Below are 18,819 nucleotides of genomic sequence, written 5' to 3' on the forward strand. Positions count from 1 at the left end.
AGACTACAAATCATAAATCATTGTTTTATAGTAATGCTATAATTTTCGTTAATGTAAAAAATAAAAACAAAAATAATCAAAATAAATAGATAAAATTGGTAGTGGATTTTTTTAGTTATGTTTTATTCGATTTTGTTAGTTATGTTATAATCAAAATGATCAAAATAAATAGAATGTCGCAACTTTTGCACTAGTTTTGTAAAGTTTGTTTTATTCGATTTTGTTAGTTATGTTATAACAACCTACGATTAATATATTAACTGAATAATTGGTAGTGGATTGATTTAATATAGACATTGGTTCGTGAATCGATATTGCTTTCATGGAGCGACATTTTACTTCGTGAAAGGTGTTTGCTCTTCTATAAATATAGAAGGCATGTTGTAGGTTAGTTATTACATGCAATTTCTTAATTTATTATCCTCTCTAGCACTTTACATAGAGAACTTACAATCTTTATTTGTAATTTTCCGTTTCTCCTTCCATTTAATTTTTCTTAAATGGTTCTAATTTTCTTGTGTTAGGAATTTATTGAAATTCTTTGTGTCTCCAAACATATTTCCGGTATACATTCCCAAGCACCATAGTAGGGAGGAAATGATGTTTTAGGAAGAGAGTCTCACCTAGAATTTATATCAAGTCACACACAAAATCTTCTCGTAACTTTGTTCTGGTTTGAAGATCGATATCTTGGAGTTTTCGGTGGTGTACCTAAGCAAGGATCTTGATTGTCATATGTAATTTGTAATCTATTACATTTATGTAGGCATGGCCACGGGGCGGGTTACCCGGAACCGAACCGGTCCCGAACCGCTTGGAACCGGAACCGTTTGCGACAGGTTCCGAACCGCCCCAAACCGCGAAACCGTGAAACCGCCGGAAAAAAAAGTTGCCGGAACCGTGAAATCGCCGGAAAAAACCGTCGTGAACCGGGTAAAAAACCCGTGGGTTGGAACCGGAACCGGTCCAACGGTTCCATGGAACCGGTCCGGTTGAACCGGCTCAACGGTTCCGTGGAACCGGAACCGGGACCGGTCCGGTTGAACCGGCCCACCGGTTCCATGGAACCGGTTCGCCAAAATGTGACCGTTACGTTACCGTTAGCTAGCCGTTGCCTTCTCCTCTATATATACTCATCACTTTCAATCATTTTCATTCACAACTCATCTCTTCTCCTACTCTCTCTACTTACTCTCTCTACTTAATTCTTTAATTACGCAATTATTCTCTTAATTACATAATTAGTCTTTTAATTATTTCTTAATTTAGTTAGTTACATAATTAATTATTTATTTATTTCTTAATTCTATATTTCTATTATTACTTCAATATTATCAATCATGTCTTCATTTTTGAAAAAAGCCACAAAAAAGTTACTAAAGTGGCAAAATCATTGGGAGGTTCCAGTTCCTCCAAAAGAAAGGCTACTTCTACTCCGTCGGTATCAACAACACCTTCCATTAGTAATTATAATTATGAACATAATTATCCGGAAGGGTACGACCAGAGTTACATAATTATGCAGAAGAAGTGGAAAGAGAAATACAAATTGATGAAGAAGAGGAACCAACGACCCCAATTGGGATACATATATATCTCGACAGTCATCAACAAGATCACATGAAGAACAAGGAGAACAACAACAACAAAGACAAGCTCGTGGTAAACGAGTCAATTTCCACACTATCGGTTAGTTTTATAATTTTATTCTTCAAATTAATTAAACTTTAAATTATTTATTTATTTAATTATAGTTTTATAATTTAAATTATTTTTTTAGATGAAGACGAACCAGTAAGACAACCTTTTCCGGCAATGGCACCTCCTAGTGGTAGAGTTGTTTCACATGTGTGGTCGTATTTCACAAAAGAACCAACCGAGAATCCAGATATTTTCTTATGCACTTGTCAAATTTGTGAAAGTCAAGGAGTAAAGCCCTTAGTTTCATACAGTTTCACCAGAGGTAAATACTTTTTAAGTTTTTTATACATACATAATACATTATACATTCATACATTATATATTCATATTTTATAAACATTTATTTATTGTGTTTTGTGAATACGTGTTAGGTGGTGGTATGGGATCTTTTAACAAACATTTGGCAAAGAAGCATGGAATCACAAAAGAAACTCATGCAGCAAGCGGGAGCGGGACCACAAGTGGAAGCCGACAGACACAATGGGACATTCCCAGCACAGGTATGCCTTTTAGATACAATCGTAATGACATGATTGATGAATTTTCTAGGTATGTAATTTGTGATGAATTGCCTTTTAACCACGGTGAAAGTAGGGCATACGAGCGTCTCACTAGAAAAACTTTGCAACCACAATATAGAGCAATCCCTAGGAGCACTCTTAAAAGACGCACAATTAAATTATACGAATCAATGCGCTATGAATTAGTTGAAATGTTTAAATCGTTTAATGGTAGGGTTAGCATAACAACTGACATTTGGTCTGCTCCCCCACATTTAGAACCTTATATGTGTGTAACAGCACACTAGATAGATCGAAATTGGATTATTCAAAAAAGAATAATTGCTTTTGAGACAATGCCAGAAAGACATACCGGTGAAAACATAAAATATAGATTAGTAGAGATATGTAGAGAATGGAACTTATTAGATAAAATATTTTGTTGTTCAACTGATAATGCAACCGCGAACATTAAATGTATAGAACTTTTGTTTAACGAACCTGCTTTTAGTTTAATCCTTGGGGGTAGCTTATTACACATACGTTGTTGTGCGCATATAATTAACTTATCTTGCCAAGCAGGCATAAAACAATTAAGTGATTTATTAGAACCAATTAGGGATATAGTGAAATGGCTTAGGATCGGAAAGATAAAAAGACGATATAAACAATTATGTGACCAATACCAACTTAAAAAAGTGTATTGGTCATTAGATACTCCTACACGTTGGGGCTCAACCAACGATTTATTAAGAAAGGCGATTGCTTATCGCCCAGTAATAACACAACTATATAGTGAGTGTACAGATAGTTTCATAGCTGATGACACTTGGGAATTAGCTATAGGTGTACATAACATATTAGAAGCGTATGACCACGCGACTAAGATTTTTTCTTATGTTTATGAACCGAACGTTCACTTAGTAATAAGTGAATGTATTACTATTTTTTATCATCTCCTTAAATATACACATGAAGATACTAACCCAAAATTGAGGCCGATTCTTGCAGATATGATGGAAAAATGGCAAGCATATTTTACCGATTTTCCTTATATTTATGGAATCGCAACCATTTTGGACCCACGTTTTAAAACTGAGCTCCTTACTAAAGTAATAGGATTTTATTACCAATCGTTAGATCGCCCGTCTACTGATGTACATAATTATGTAGGAACATGTAAAAAATATTTAGCAGAACTCTATGATTTTTACGCTAGTGTATATAACTCGAAACGCGATATGTCTAGGCGTGCTAGCGTTTCGGCACGTCCCTCTTACTATAATTCGGTAATAGCTAACATAATGACTCAAGATGATAGTTTTGTAGGATCATCTTCTTCTTCCTCGACCTCATATTTAGAACTAGATAGTTATCTTAAACACCACTTTGAAATAGACCAAAGTATCTATAATATTTTGGAGTGGTGGAAAGAAAAATCTGTTAAATTTCCCATTTTATCGAGAATTGCAAAGGATATCCTTGCAATTTCCGCGTCAACAATTGCGTCGGAGTTTGCTTTTAGTGCAGGTAGAAGAGTTTTGGACGAAAAGCGATCTCATCTTGCTCCACATAGTATTCAAATATGTGTTTGCAAGAAAGATTGGGATCAAGCGGAGATTCGAACACAAGGACTAAGGAATGATGATGATCAAGACGACGATGATGATCCATGGATGATGATGGATACATCTGCATCATCGTCAGGAGGAGAGTCAGCGGAAGCATCTAATCAACCACATGATGATGACGAAGACGAATAGGATCAATCCGACAAGCGACAACGATAAATCAACATTCAACAACTATAAATAAAAGGTATGACAAAGAACTACTTGGGCTTTGATTCCTTCGGGATACGTAGGCAGCTTAGTATTCATTTGGGTACTAGGTTCAAGTCCATTTTCTCCCTCTTTTTTTATTAATCATCTTTATCGACATTATCATTGATTCGTTTCTTATTAATTTATTTTTTTCCATTCTTTTTAGTAAATATTTCAATAACGATGACAACTTGACATGCAATGAATTTCGCTAATAATCAAGTAATCATCAAAGGTACGTCCGCGATATTATAGTATTTTTTTATTATATAAATATTTAAAGAAAAAATAAAAATGGAACCGATGGTCCGACCCGCCCGTCCCGTGAGTTGGAACCGCCGGAACCGCCTCATGAACCGCCAAGGAACCGTTTGGAACCGCCCGGAACCGGAACCGGAACCGGAACCGTTCGCGACAGGTTCCAAATGGAACCGGAACCGGGTGGAACCGGAACCGGAACGGAACCGGACCAACCCGGACCGTGGCCATGCCTACATTTATGTAACTTTATTTTATAAGTTTGATTAATAAAAATTAAGGTCACATTTTTACAACAATCTAAACATTATCTTTCTTTAAATTACAAAGTGGCAAGTCTCAAGGAATTGACTACCAACTTTGTCAAACTTGACAAGTTTGTAGGCAATGAGCTGAGTTTAGGAGATGTCAAAAGAAAATGTTTTTTCTTTTGACTACTTTAAAAGTTGCTTATGTGATAAGTACACCAAGGCCTAGTGAAAAGGAAGATGAGACTCCGAATGATATCCATCCTAGAAGTAAATGGGATAACGATGATTTCATCTATAGGGGTCATATTCTCAATGGCATGTCTAATACTCTTTTTCATATCTATCAAAACATTGAATCTGTTCAAGAAATGTGGTCCTTGAAACGAAACACATGGCTGAAGATGCTGCAAGTAAAAAAGTTTCTTAAGTAATTTCAATAATTTTAAGTTTGATGACAACCGCACTATAATGAAATAATTTCATGAAATACAAAGGGTATATGACAATCTTAAAAGGCATGACATAAAAATGGATGAACTCTTTGTTGTCTCTAGTATTATTAATAAATTGCCATAAACATGAAAGATGTAAAGAGCACCCTCAAGCACAAAAAGGAGGAAATTAATTTTACCCAACTTGCTACTCATGTTCTCATAGAAGTTGGGATCCGTGAGCAAGAGAAAGGGAAAGATCCTCAGAATCTACCATTAACATGGTAGGAGAGAATTCAAACAAGTCTAAGTTTGTGAAAAATAAGAAAAAGGGCTCTAGTTCTTTCAAAGGGAAATCTTCTAATTTTTCCAAGAAACCTATGGTTGTTGGTGAGTGTTGGTTTTGCGAAAAATCGAGACATCGCAAGAAAGATTGTTTTCTCTTCAAGAAAAAGAATTCTAATAAGGGGGACTCTTCTTAGCCAAGACCTCGTGAATGAAGGTATTTCCTCATAGCTACTTTAATTTTATTCCAATTTGGAATTAAATGGAACAAATAATAATATTTGTTGTGTGCAGGATGATCTATCATAGTGTAACAGGCTCAAATTTCTTAATCTTAATCTTTCGATTAATTATTCCGATTTTTTTTTGAAATCCTAATCCTTTGGTTATCTAATTCAAATCACCTTTAATTCCTAAACCTTATTCCGATTTTTTAATTTCTTCTAAATATTAAACTTATATATATATATATATATATATATATATATATATATATATATATATATATATATATATATATATATATATATATATATATATATATATATATATATATATATATATATATATATATATATATAAGAATATATATATATATATATATATATATATATATATATATATATATATATATATATATATATATATATATATATATATATATATATATATATATATATATATTCTTAAATTTCTTTATAAGCACTAAAATATTATTTTATTATTTTATACTACGAAAAGTAAAATTTTAATATTATATTTACGGTGTTATTAAAACGTTACGTTTCAATTTCGTTTCCTTAAACTAACTTTACTACTTATCATTTTAATCTTACAACTTTGATTTAATTATTTTATACCTAAAATTAACTATATTTTTCTTATTAACTTTAAGTATAGTTTTAACCAAAATTTTCTATGTAAACTATCATATTTTCATAATCAAACCTTAATCATACTTTCCCATTAATCGAAAACATTTCACTAGTATCAACTAGAACAAAAATTTGATGAACCAAAATCCTTTCTACATCAATCCATAATGTTCATCACTTACACAAGCTATCACCATTTCCTTACACAAGTTAACCTTCTTCTACACTCCAAACTCTTACACATCCACTTACACACTCCAACTCTTACACATTTACTTACACACTCTAAATCACTACACAAGTTAATCTTCTTTTTCATACAATCTTATGAACTAAAAAAGTTGCCCAAAACCCATTATAAATACCCCTCATTAGTCATGAGATCACTTGCACCCCCATCATCAAATCTCTCTACCATTCTTTCTTATATCTTCACTTCATTAACATTTTACCAACTTTATACCATTTTTATTAGTTGAAGAATCACATGAAGATGGAGCTTGATCTTATCAATTCTTAAGCCAATAATCATCAACTTTTGAAAAGTCAAGTATTACCTTTTGGAGCTTGGATATCATTTTCTTTTGGGTAATTAAAGATCTACTTCTTTGAACCTTGGAGCCTTGAAGACTTTCTCTTTTGGAGCTTATTCCTTTAAGTTTTTATTTTCCTATTATTATTCTCTTACTTGGTTTAGCACCACCTTCGGAGGAAAATGGTACACATTTTCTTAACTCTTTCGTTATGTGATATTTATTTATGGTTACTCGATAATATAAAAGCATGATCAACATGATTTTATTTTAATCATTTAAACTTTACATGGTAATATTAAAGTCATATCCAGTTTAGTGATATTTTCGTCAAAACAATAATACTTTTGGGACACTCGAAAAAAAAAAGTCATATATATGGAAATTTTTGATTAATATGATAATATAGATATATATATATATATATATATATATATATATATATATATATATATATATATATATATATATATATATATATATATATATATATATATATATATATATATATATATATATATATATAAATATATATATATATATATATATATATAAATATATATATATATATATATATATATATATATATATATATATATATATATATATATATATATATATATATATATATATATATATATATATATATATATATGAATTTTACTAGTTAAATAAACTTATGTCTTTAAAATGATTCCATATCATCTTGGTGTTTTGATAAATTTTTTTTTATTTTGGACTCAACTAATTATAAGGAATTATTAATCGGTTTATCGGTAAAATAGTCAAACAAATTTGTTAAAATACTTAGCATTGTTTTTCTTGAAAACTCATTTCATATAGATTTTGGACCCTTAATAACTTGTCGGATTATTTTTTTTTATAGTTATGATAGATCCGTTTGACTATGTTAATGGTTATTTGATAAAATACGTTATTAAGTACTTAGAAATAATACCCTTGACTTTTATGATTATTTATGACATAATAATGACTTAGTTTAGCCTCAATAATCTTAGTATAGCTACGAAAATTTGTTATTTAATTAATATTAATTTATTAGATACTAGTAATTGAGAGGAGTGACGACTCCCACCACAGTTAGGGTTTAGGACTACGGTCCTCACCTAACTAGACTCTTACATATATCAGTTGTCATTATTGTTTTGATCTTGTGATGTGCTATGATGGTAAAGTTATGAGGCTTAATTGAATTTGATTAAATAAGCATTTAGGTTACCAAGTATTTAGTAGCAGTAATGAACTTCTGCAAGTATTGAGAATGTAACTTAGTGGCTTAGTAAAGGTCAATAATGAGTAATAACCTTCTATATTGTGCTTGATGATTATTCTGTAAGCATGATTTAACTATCGCATCATAAGCTTGTTGAGAAAATTATACTCGGCTTTATCGCTGACCGATTTAATCGGCTGTCATCCATATTATGGATGATAGTATTTTGCAGAAAAATTTAGCAAAGTTTCGATCCAGGCCGCAACTTTAATTATTCTATCGAGGACTTAGCTGCATCGATTTTACTTGATGACTTTGATGACTATATTGTACTTATTTTTTTTTATCGTATTTAAGAAAACCTTATTTTGTATTTTCTCAGTTGTAAGATTTTTTTTTTACCTTATGTTTTGAACGGTTTTAGTTTAAATGGTTTTTAGCAGTTCGACATTTTACACTTCCGCATTATATATCTTAAGTATAATTATTAATGTTAATTATGTATCGAGAGTGTCACTCCTGCTACACATAGTACATTGATTCGAGTGCCTCAAGGCACGTTTGCATGGATAGGAGATGGTTTAAGACCTTCCACAAGTATGATGGTGATGAGTTTCTCTAGATGTGAGATAATTCTACTATTCACGTTCTCGGGAAAGGTTCGATTGAACTATATTTTACTTCGGGGAATCTACTTACTTTGAAGGAAGTAATGTTTGCTTCTAAGATTGCGAGAAATTTGGTGTCGGGGTCGACCTTGAATCGCATGGGATATAAATTAGTATTCGAATCTAATCGATGTGTAATTAGTAAGGGTGGTGTATTTATTGGTAGATGTTATTGGAACTGTAACTTATTTAAGCACATTATAATCATGCTTATAGTACAAGTGGGAAAAAGGCTATTCCTTATGAACTTTAGTACAAGAGGAAACCAATTAACTTGAATTATCTTCAAGTTTGGGGATGTAGGGCAATCGTAAGATTGCTCGGTAATAAAAGAAGAAACTTGGTGAAAGAGATTTCGATTGCATCTTTTTTGGTTATGCACATTATAATCATGCTTATAGGTTTTACGTAATAGAACCTAATGACTACATTTCATTAATTCGATAATTGAGTCTAGAGATGCTAACTTTGATGAAAGTCGGTTTTCTTCAATTGGTAGGCCTAAAAGCCTTACAAGTTAGTACCAATATTCAAGAAGTTGATGAAGTTCAACTTGAATCTCAAGATGTCCATCAATTGATGAACATGTAGAGACTTCTTTAAGGAGAAGTACGAGAAGAAGGATTGCCAAATCTTTTGGTCCAAATTTCAAAATTTCATTTTGTAGAGGGTATATGAGATTCTCTTTGTACATCCATACTTTATTGTTTAAATGTGGAGGACAATCCATCAACATACGAAGAAGCAATGTCTTCTCGTGATGAGGCTTTTTGGAAAGAAGCCATTAATAATGAAATGGATTCCATAATAGGGAATAACACTTGGGTCTTAATCGACCTGCCTCCAAGTTGTACCCCAATTGGGTGTAAATGGATATTTACAGTTAAACGTAGACCTGATGGGTCCGTGATTCCGTTTAAAGCAAGATTAGTGGTGTAAGGGTTTAGATAAAAGAAGGGTATTGATTATTTTGGTACATTTGCACCAGTTGCTAGAATTACTACTATTCGGCTCTTGATTGCCTTTGTTCCTATCCACAATTTGTTGATTCACCAAATGAATGTCAAAACAAAATTCCTTTATAGTGATCTGGAGAAGGAAGTGTGCATCAAGCAGTCCGAAGAGTTTACTGTCGAAGGACAAGAAAAGAAGGTGTGTAAATTGGTTAAGCCCTCTATGGACTTAAACAAGCATCAAAGAAGTGGCATCAAAAGTTTGATGACACGATGTTGTCTTTTGGTTTCAATGTCAATGAGGCCGACATGTGTGTTTATAGCAAGTTCGATAATAAAGAAAATGGGGTCATTATTTGCCTTTATGTTGATGACATACTCGTATTTAGTACAAGTATAGAGCAAGTGGAGATGACAAAGGAATTTTTGTCATCGTCCTTTTCTATGAAGGATTTTGGGGGGGGGGGGGGGGGGGAGGGGGCTTTATCTTAGGAATTAAGATAATAAAACATAATGGAGGTCTTATGTTGAACCAATCTCATTACGTTGTGAAGATTCTCAAACAGTTTAATATGTTTTAGAAAGCTCCAATTTCCACTCCCATGGATGCATGTGAGAAATTAATACCTTATAAAGGTAAAGCTATTTATCAATTGGAATATTCAAAGATAATTGGATCTTTGATGTATGCAATGACCTGTGCGAGGCCAGATATAACCTTTGCAGTAGGAAGGTTGAGTAGGTTTACTCAAAACACGGGTCCTTTCCATTGAAAAGCTGTGAGAAGAGTACTTAAATACTTGAAGGGAACCAAGGATTATGGTTTGTATTATCGTGGAGATCCTTTGGTTTTGGAAAGATATTCAGATGCAACTTGGGCATCCAATAAAGAGGTACAAGTGAATGGGTGTTTATGGTCGGAGGAGGTGCCATATCATGGGCTTCTAAGAAACAAACATGTGTTGCAGACTCTTTGATGTGTTATGAGTTTATTTCTTTAGCATCTGTTAGCAAGGAAGCAGAATGGTTAAGAAATCTCATGTATGAGATCCTTCTGTTGGTTAAGCCAATTTCACCGGTCGCTATCCATTGTGATAGTGATTTGGCTTTGAACATAGCGTATAGTCAAACATACAATGGTAAGTCAAGGCATATCGCACTTAGATATAGTCTTGTGCATGATCTTATCAAGGAAAGGGTCATTTCTGTTGACTATGTTAATACTAAACTCAATATGGCGGATCAGTTTACTAAGCCATTATGTAGGAATCCCATTGAGTTTTCGGCTAATGGAATTGGTTTATGCCCATCTTCAACACCATGACTGAAACCCAATTTAACGCTAGAAGAAACATCTAGTCTTGAATTAAATGTGGATTGATCGCTCATTAGATGTTGCGAAGCAACTTTGAGACCCTTTAGTTGCTTTGTTCGTGATGTTGAAAAACGAGGTAGTAGAGTAGTCCCTCGAGGTCTCCAATTTCTAGAGTATGAAGCTCTCTATATTGAGTGTTTTATTCACAAAAGCATGATAACCAGGAAAAGCTACCTATATAAGTTTGGGGTTTGACCGCCTCAACGAAATCAAGGGGCATATTTATGATTTTTAGTGGACTTATGAATAGATATGGACACATGGCCTTTAACGTGTCACATATGTGAGTTTGATGAATTATTTCATGTGTACTACTCCTTCAATTGATTGGATATATCTGTCTAATTCATTCCGTATGTACCTTGGCATTGATGCATGGAATGGATTGAATATTATGGATTGCAAATGGAAAACGATTATACATTATTAATGGGGGAGGATTGTTGTCATTCAGAGCGTATAATGGTATCGAAAATTATTAAAATAATTAAATCAAATAATTAATTAAAAAAATAATTAATTAGAAATATCCCAAAAATTGCAAAGTTACTATTTTTAAGGAATGTGTTTTTCATATATCACGAAAAGGCTCGCGGGTTATGAGCTTTCGAAAAAAAGTTTCTGTTTTGGAAAAAACACAAGTCAAGGGTCGCAACTTTCCTCACTTACCGCGAGTTCGTGGGTCGCCACTTTTCTTCACGGGTCGCGATTTTCGCGCTGTTTTTGCAAAGTTAGTTTTATTCTATTTTGTTAGTTATGCTATAACTACCGACGGTTAATATGGTTATATTAACTGAATAATTGGGATGGAATGATATAATATCGACATTGGTTCGTGAATCGATGTTGCATTTCATGGAGCGACATTTACTTCGTGAAACGGTATTTGCTATAGAAAGCATGTTGTGGGTTATTTCTTACATGCAATTTTTGATTTTCTTATCCTCTCTAGCACATTACATAGAGAACTTGCAATTCTCGATTGTACTTTTCCGTTAATCCTTCAATTTAATTTTTCTTACATCGTTCTAATTTTCTTGTGCTAGGAATTTAGTGAAATTCTTTGTATCTCAAGACTTATTTCCAGTATACATTCCCGGCTTGTTACTTTGTTCGGGTTTGAAGATCGATATCTTCGAGTTCTCGGTGGTGTACCTAAGCAAGGATCTTGATTGTCATATGTAATTTGTAATCTACTACATTTATGTAACTTTATTTTATAAGTTTGATTAAAAAAATTAAAGTCGCATTTTTACAACATTTTGATCGATAGTGTTTAGCAATTCAGCTTATTGGAGAAAAAATAACCGAATGAACCAATTAGTTGTTTAGGTCAATTAGCTGAACTTGCACACGCTACAAACAACGCGTGTTCATTCCTATAATATGATTCAACAAATTTATGACAATACTACCTACTAATTCTCGCTGCTACAACATTCAGAGGTGGCTTTATTTTATGTACCCATTTTCTCAACTCACAATCACAAGACCATATAAATCACATTGGATCAAGCTAAACTTATATCTCTGTCATTCATTAATTCTATATCATACAAAACTATAAACCTGGCTTTCCAAATTTAACATGCTCAATAAATATGCATAATTTACAAGTAAAATAATCGGGCTTGTGTTTTATTGGGATGCATACAAAAACCCACAAAAATGATAATAGATGAGACTATATATATATATATATATATATATATATATATATATATATATATATATAGAAAAACAAACTCCTAAAAAACCATTTATGAACAAACTTCATGGACGACACATACAATCCGGAGCAGGGTATGTGTAGATAGATTGCTTCGGTTTTCGCATTCGTAGCTGACCATGTCTGTAATGGTGTCCCTCGACAACTGCTTGTCTGAAATCGACCCAACCCATGTTTTTATCCAAAAAGAGCTGACCTAACAAACCCATGTTCGGTCTTACAGTCTTCAAACTTTCGTATGTTCGGTGTCCAACCTGTTGGTATTCAAAACGAAATGATCTTGTTAAGTTCCATGACGAGCTAGAGTTCTAGTTTCGCATTCAAACTTTTCAAAATAAATAAGAAAACATGATGATTTAATAAGAGCCACGAGGTTCCAACCGGATATCAGATCCAATATACAATCATTTAAAAGCTACGAAGTATCGGTTAGAAGAATCACAGTGCTTACTAGTGCATTATGCATGTTTCCCGGAGAAGCAGAAACGAAAATGTCACTATGCATGCTCACATAATAATCTAGAGCTGCAAGCAAGGACGCCTTCCCTTTGATACGTGCACGCTCATATGGAGAAGCCAGACTTTTTTTATCTTCCATTAAGGGAAATAGTCTCCGTAAAGTCTCTAACCTAGCTTTCCCACCATATACCTGAAATTTATTAGCGCACGTTAAAACACAATAATCGGTATCTACCAGTCAAATGAACTGTTCTGACCAGTATCACATGCTTCGCTAATATCCTGGCGAATTAGGAATCGAAAAAAGCGAATTACAATTGATTTTGGGATATTCTTGGGTAAATTTGAGCGAATCGCGAATTAAAGAAGCGAATTATGCGACACTGGTTTTGACAATAAGACAAGGAATGCTATAGACCTTGTGCGAGGCAAGATATAAACGTGTACTGTTATCAAACCCCAGAGCAGCCAGAAGTAGTCCAACTTCTTCGGGGGTCATTGGGCAACGACCTTGACTTCTCAACTCCTCATCGGTAAACTGAGAGTTCAAAACTCTTCCTTGCCACATTGCTTGCCGATACTTAGCTAGAGCCAACTTTTCAGCTTTACCACCACCAAAATCGCAGGCCGAATGGGCGGCCATATCCTGCACAAATAAAATTGTTGAAACATACCAAATCCAATCAGAATTGAAGGAAACACACATAACCAACATGTTTGTAAAAGGCTAAAACATCATACTTTATCAAATCGAAGGTGTAGAACAACAAACTTTTGGGGCTCTCGTTTCTTGTAAGTATACTGGTGAAGTAATCCGTGATCAGGTTCACTTCTAGAAAATGGATATTGGAGCCGACTCACGAGCGCATCACCAAGTGCTCTGATGTGTGGGACAAACGTTAACGCCTGAAAATTTACTTTACAGCGTAGGCGTTGGATGTCTTCGGGCATGTTGTCAAAAGCTAGACGATGTGAAAATGGAGAAATAGCAGCAATCCCATAGCTGAAAGAAATTAGCAAGGAAAAGCATTAGCACTTGCAAAGATAAAATTACTTTGATTATTTCAATTTCTTTTAGAAGACTAGGGTGCCAAGTTCACTAGCTTAAATGATACTACTATCCAGAATTCAGAGGGGAGCAAAAATTGACAAAGTCTTTGAAGCCCCCATTTGTATCTTTAAACACTTAACATATGCGACGTAGTTTAATATTGAAGCCCCCAACTTTTTGGGCCCTGTGTAGTCGAACATGTTGAATATGCTCAGAACATCACTAGATCCAAATGCAAAAATCACCAAACAAAGTTTTTGAAGTTATTGTTTATATTGTTGAGTACTTGAGTCCAAATGAATTAGATATGTCAAATCCTAAAGCATGTGCTTAGCCAAATTGACTTGTCCAACTGATATTTCATATAAACAAGTGAAAGATTATAGAAGTCAATTACCCACCTTTGCAGTATTGGCAAAACATTTTCGATATACCAATGATCTGAAGCATGCACAGGTGCAGTTTTAACTCGGGTTTCACGAATAGCGGTGGCATAGAACTCCCTGGTACTCCATGCATACTCAAATGGTAGATCTTTAACTATGTTAATGTCATCCTTCAACACATCAATAAAGTGATCCACATCAAAAATATCTTCAAATGAGCTGCCAAAAAGATTTTTAAAATGGCCAATTCAGGGTTTGGCTCCATAAACGACGTATAGATTCCACAAGAATATGTAGTAACTTCTCGGTTATTCAAAATTACCTCGAGTCCTTCCAAACAGGATTCACTTCAAGTAGGGGGATCACCAATGTTGCATTCAAGATCTTTGCAACAGCAACTGCATCACAAATCTAGATGCAAAAGTTTATCAGTTACCGAGGGGCTAAATCCCGAAAAAATGTTGTCAAACCATACCCAAATGTTGTGTACCTACCCCCATGCGTTGTTGGTTTAAACCTCCATCAAGAAATACTTGGAGGTACCCAGATGAATTAGTCGGTTTTGCTGCGTGAATGAAAAGATAGTGTAAAATCGTAGCACGAATTCACCACAACTGGAACATAGTTATCAATTAGCATTACAACAGAAGTTCTCACCGGGTCTCGCATTTTCTCCACAAGGTCTCCACCCTTGATCTGGTAAAGGGGACCAAAGCTCAGAAGGCTCGCCATTTGACTAGAAGATGAAAAACAATGAATAAGAAAAGAGAGATTATAGGGATAACTAAGATTTCTGATGAACAATGTGCAATGAAGTGTCACTCACAGGTTCACTAGTAAGAGCATCTTTGAGAAGATTTGAGTGCCTAGGTTTCATTAACATCGATTCCTGCAAGATGAAGATATGCAATTAGACTTCCACTCCTCCAAACTACAAGTTCCATCAAAGCCCATAAAATAACTATCATTTAGGTTTTCCTAAGAAGCAGATGTACACATCATTAAAAATATACGATACTGCTTCTGTCCCATAAAATAAAAACTCACCTGTTACGTTATGTAACGGGATGTAACTTGTTTGGGAGTGGACGCGTGTTAAATCTCGTTGTATAACGAATTAACGATGCATGAATTTTCATGGTCATAACGTTGCATTGACCATTACGTAACGTGTAAAGCTAATATTTCACCATTATATTTGTCAAGAAAAGGGATAAAAAAACTTTCTTCTAACATCTACCTAAATTGTAGAATAAGTTCTTATAACATATCCCAATTCAAATTTCATTGATAACCATTAACTTTAATTATTACAAATTATAGTTATACGAATTTCAATCGCGAAACGAAAAAAATAACTAATAAGTTAATTAATTATAACCTAAAAGGACTTCATATAGTGCAATTATAATAGCTATGGCATATGTGCATATTAGTGCAAACCACAAAAATGAAATAAATTATTTAAAACCCTTTACGTGATTTTTTTTTTCAAAAATTCAAATCGTGTCGGCCATGATTCCCATTATTACTTACTACTACATTATATATGTTTTTCGTGACACCGTGACCATTTTTTGAAACACATCTGCAATAGCATTTTTTCTATGCCCAATCCCCTCAAGTTTGATACATTGCTATTTTAGTTAGTCCCACTTAGTTTGCTACATTTCATCTCCATCACTTTTTAAAGTTATCGTTCATAGATTTCTTCTTTATCTTAATATATACGCATAAATCAAAACTCCTAACAATTAAATTACTTTTTAATTGTTGTGTCAAATATCCCTTGGTAGCAAACTCAAGAGGACATATGAGTAGGTGGTTAGGTAAAAGAAGGAACAAACATTACTTAAGTTGACTAAAGTTTATGGAACTCTAACAAATACATCTCTAATGTTAGAGGATATCAATATCAAAACAAGGTTTGCAGTTCAATTAAGGCATCAAGGTGCTTTCAATCAAAAGTAGATCCACCATCAAGACCTAATAACATGATATTGTTATCATCAACCATAAACTAAGACATTAATGTAATTAGCCTTTACTAATTATGTGTTTGTTAGATAATAAATCCCCTCACCAACAAGGAAAACCGACGGAACTATCAAGAACAATCTATTACCCTTTCTTGCTCTCTATTAAGTTGAAAATAACTTAAATGTTATGATTTATGAATCTTCTTGTGAGCTCAAGAACAAGAAAATGCTAAATACTAGAGTGCTCAAACCTAAATTGATCAAGAAACTCACTTATACTGGCCATCAATTGACATTATCACTCTCATATTGTGAACTTTAAACCCATGAAGATCTTTCACATATGTTAATTTATTCAAGGGACACGGGTTCAAAAGCATATGAAAATTTTTTTCGGTCCACTATTGTGAGAGATCGTCCCCAAGCGAGATGACCTCAAAACAAGTAGCTTGTATTCTCATACTTTGCATTACTTCAAGTAGGCTATTTAACCCAAAGACGCGTCTCACAATAAGACTATCTCATACGACAATTTGTTTAATATTTAGCTATAATTAGAAACTCACGATTCATGAAGGCGTCAAAATGAACCAATTAAGCTAAGTCAACACCCATGTAATAATGTAATTATTCTATTAATTCTAAATAATACACACAAAATCAATCTAATGGAGTAGTAATTTCGTAATGTAGGAAAACAAAACAAAAAAAGCAATTAATTTATCCAAACATCAACAGCCCAACTCAATTGCAAATTGTAATAAAAAGATGACATAGTGAATACATGAAACTAAAATTTTTAACTAAAAACAGCATGACATGGGCTTATTAAAATTTGACCATACACTAACATATCACCATCTTTACCTAATTGTGTATATTATATCGTCATAAAAACAAATTTCCCCTTTTGTACAGCAAATATTTAATTTCCAATACTAATAATACTAATAATAATAATAATAATAATAATAATAATAATAATAATAATAATAATAATGAGGATGATGATGATGATGATAATAATAATAATAATAATAATAATAATAATAATAATAATAATAATAATAATAATAATAATAATAATAAAAATAATAGAAAAAGATTCAACTTTTCCTTTATTTCCTCTTCCTATTAGATTTTAGTTCGTCTTCGCATCTAATAATACTCTTGTAAACTTTCTTAGAAAAAGAAAAGTCAACATATTAATACCTAAATCACATCAAGATCACTATTTGAATCTGAAAATTCCCCAGAAAAAGCTGAAAATAGCAAGAACAAATGTAGTAAAAATTAAGAAGAAGAAAGAACATACTGAAACAATAATGGGAGGAGATAAATCAGCAGAAACAAAACCCAATAATATTGGGAAAATGAGCTGCAATAAAATTCCTTTTCTGCAATTCATTATATTTATGCCCAGTTGAAGAACCAAGAAATGTAAGCTTTATAAATTGCAGAATTGAATTCCGACAAGCAAGAAAAGAAGAACCCAGTTGAGAAGAACCCTAAATGAAGAAAACCCAGTTTTTATTTTCGTTTATTTCCTTCTAAACCAGATGATTATAAAGGGTATAATTGGGCGCCATAAAAGGTTGGAAGTAAGAAAAACTTAAATAACGATCAGGGCTTCAATTAATTTTCAGTTCAATTCACATGGTACACAAACAAAGACTTGTAAATTGGTAGTATAGACTATAGAGTAGTTCTTAATAAAAAACAGCTAGCAATCATATAATTTGATGGCCTTGTGTTTTCTTTTTGTATGTTTTTAATGTAACATTGGTGTAAAAGAAATGGAGAGAGTGAAAGATGGATGGGAAGTTATTGAAGATGCCTAATCTTTATCAAAAGAAATTTGCTGTGTACTAGACTACTACTCCTAGTTACTAGTACTTATTCCACTTGGTTGAAAATAGATCTGAACATCCGATATTATCCTTGTAATCGAAATCCACTTGATTTGGATTTAGATAAATTTTAAAATATATAAAAATCAATGTGAACATAAAATTCGATTTTAAAACGAATAAAAACATCTAATCCGAAATTGATTGAAGATCCGAATGAACACTTCTACTTACAATAGATTAATTAGATTAGAATATACTTTCTTGTGCTCTGTTTTAATAAATTTGTCTAATTTTTTATTTTAATTTATTTATTCTAATTAATTTATTACTTTAAAGTTTTATTTTACAACATAACCTCACTAATTTAATTTACTAGACCAAAATTTAATACTCCCTTCGAACCAATTTAGTTGTCCCATTTTCTTATTTGGCAAAATCTTTTTAATTGTCCAATTTCTATTTTTGTCAATTTTTT

The 18,819-nt window shown here is 32.8% G+C and overlaps 1 protein-coding gene across 2 annotated transcripts; it reads right to left on the minus strand.

The window, feature by feature from the left end:
- Positions 1 to 12,281: 12,281 nt before the first annotated feature.
- LOC130809291 (O-fucosyltransferase 39-like) lies at positions 12,282 to 18,354 on the minus strand. Of its 2 annotated transcripts, none has more exons than XM_057675005.1 (10): positions 17,807 to 18,354; positions 15,339 to 15,401; positions 15,170 to 15,248; positions 15,007 to 15,077; positions 14,835 to 14,923; positions 14,528 to 14,731; positions 13,817 to 14,078; positions 13,494 to 13,721; positions 13,068 to 13,265; positions 12,282 to 12,870 (listed from the first exon to the last, which is right to left on the minus strand). In XM_057675005.1, exons 1-10 carry the CDS (start codon positions 17,897 to 17,899, stop codon positions 12,661 to 12,663), a joined length of 1,497 nt encoding a protein of 498 aa, XP_057530988.1. In that variant the 5' UTR covers positions 17,900 to 18,354; the 3' UTR covers positions 12,282 to 12,660. The 2 variants fall into 2 exon arrangements, with proteins under 2 accessions (XP_057530988.1, XP_057530989.1); XM_057675006.1 differs by having other exon boundaries at positions 17,704 to 17,828.
- Between the last annotated feature and the right edge of the window lie 465 nt (positions 18,355 to 18,819).

The sequence above is a fragment of the Amaranthus tricolor genome, chromosome 3, assembly GCF_026212465.1.
Source record: "Amaranthus tricolor cultivar Red isolate AtriRed21 chromosome 3, ASM2621246v1, whole genome shotgun sequence".
In the NCBI taxonomy this organism is placed as follows: Eukaryota; Viridiplantae; Streptophyta; class Magnoliopsida; order Caryophyllales; family Amaranthaceae; genus Amaranthus; species Amaranthus tricolor.

Coding starts and splice junctions, on each gene's coding strand:
- LOC130809291 (XM_057675005.1), bottom strand. CDS start 17,899: ATGAATTGCAGAAAAGGAATTTTATTGCAGCTCATTTTCCCAATATTA. Junction 15,249..15,338: donor ATGCTCTTACTAGTGAACCT/GTGAGTGACACT, acceptor TTCATCTTCTAG/TCAAATGGCGAGCCTTCTGA. Junction 13,266..13,493: donor TATATCTTGCCTCGCACAAG/GTCTATAGCATT, acceptor AATAAATTTCAG/GTATATGGTGGGAAAGCTAG.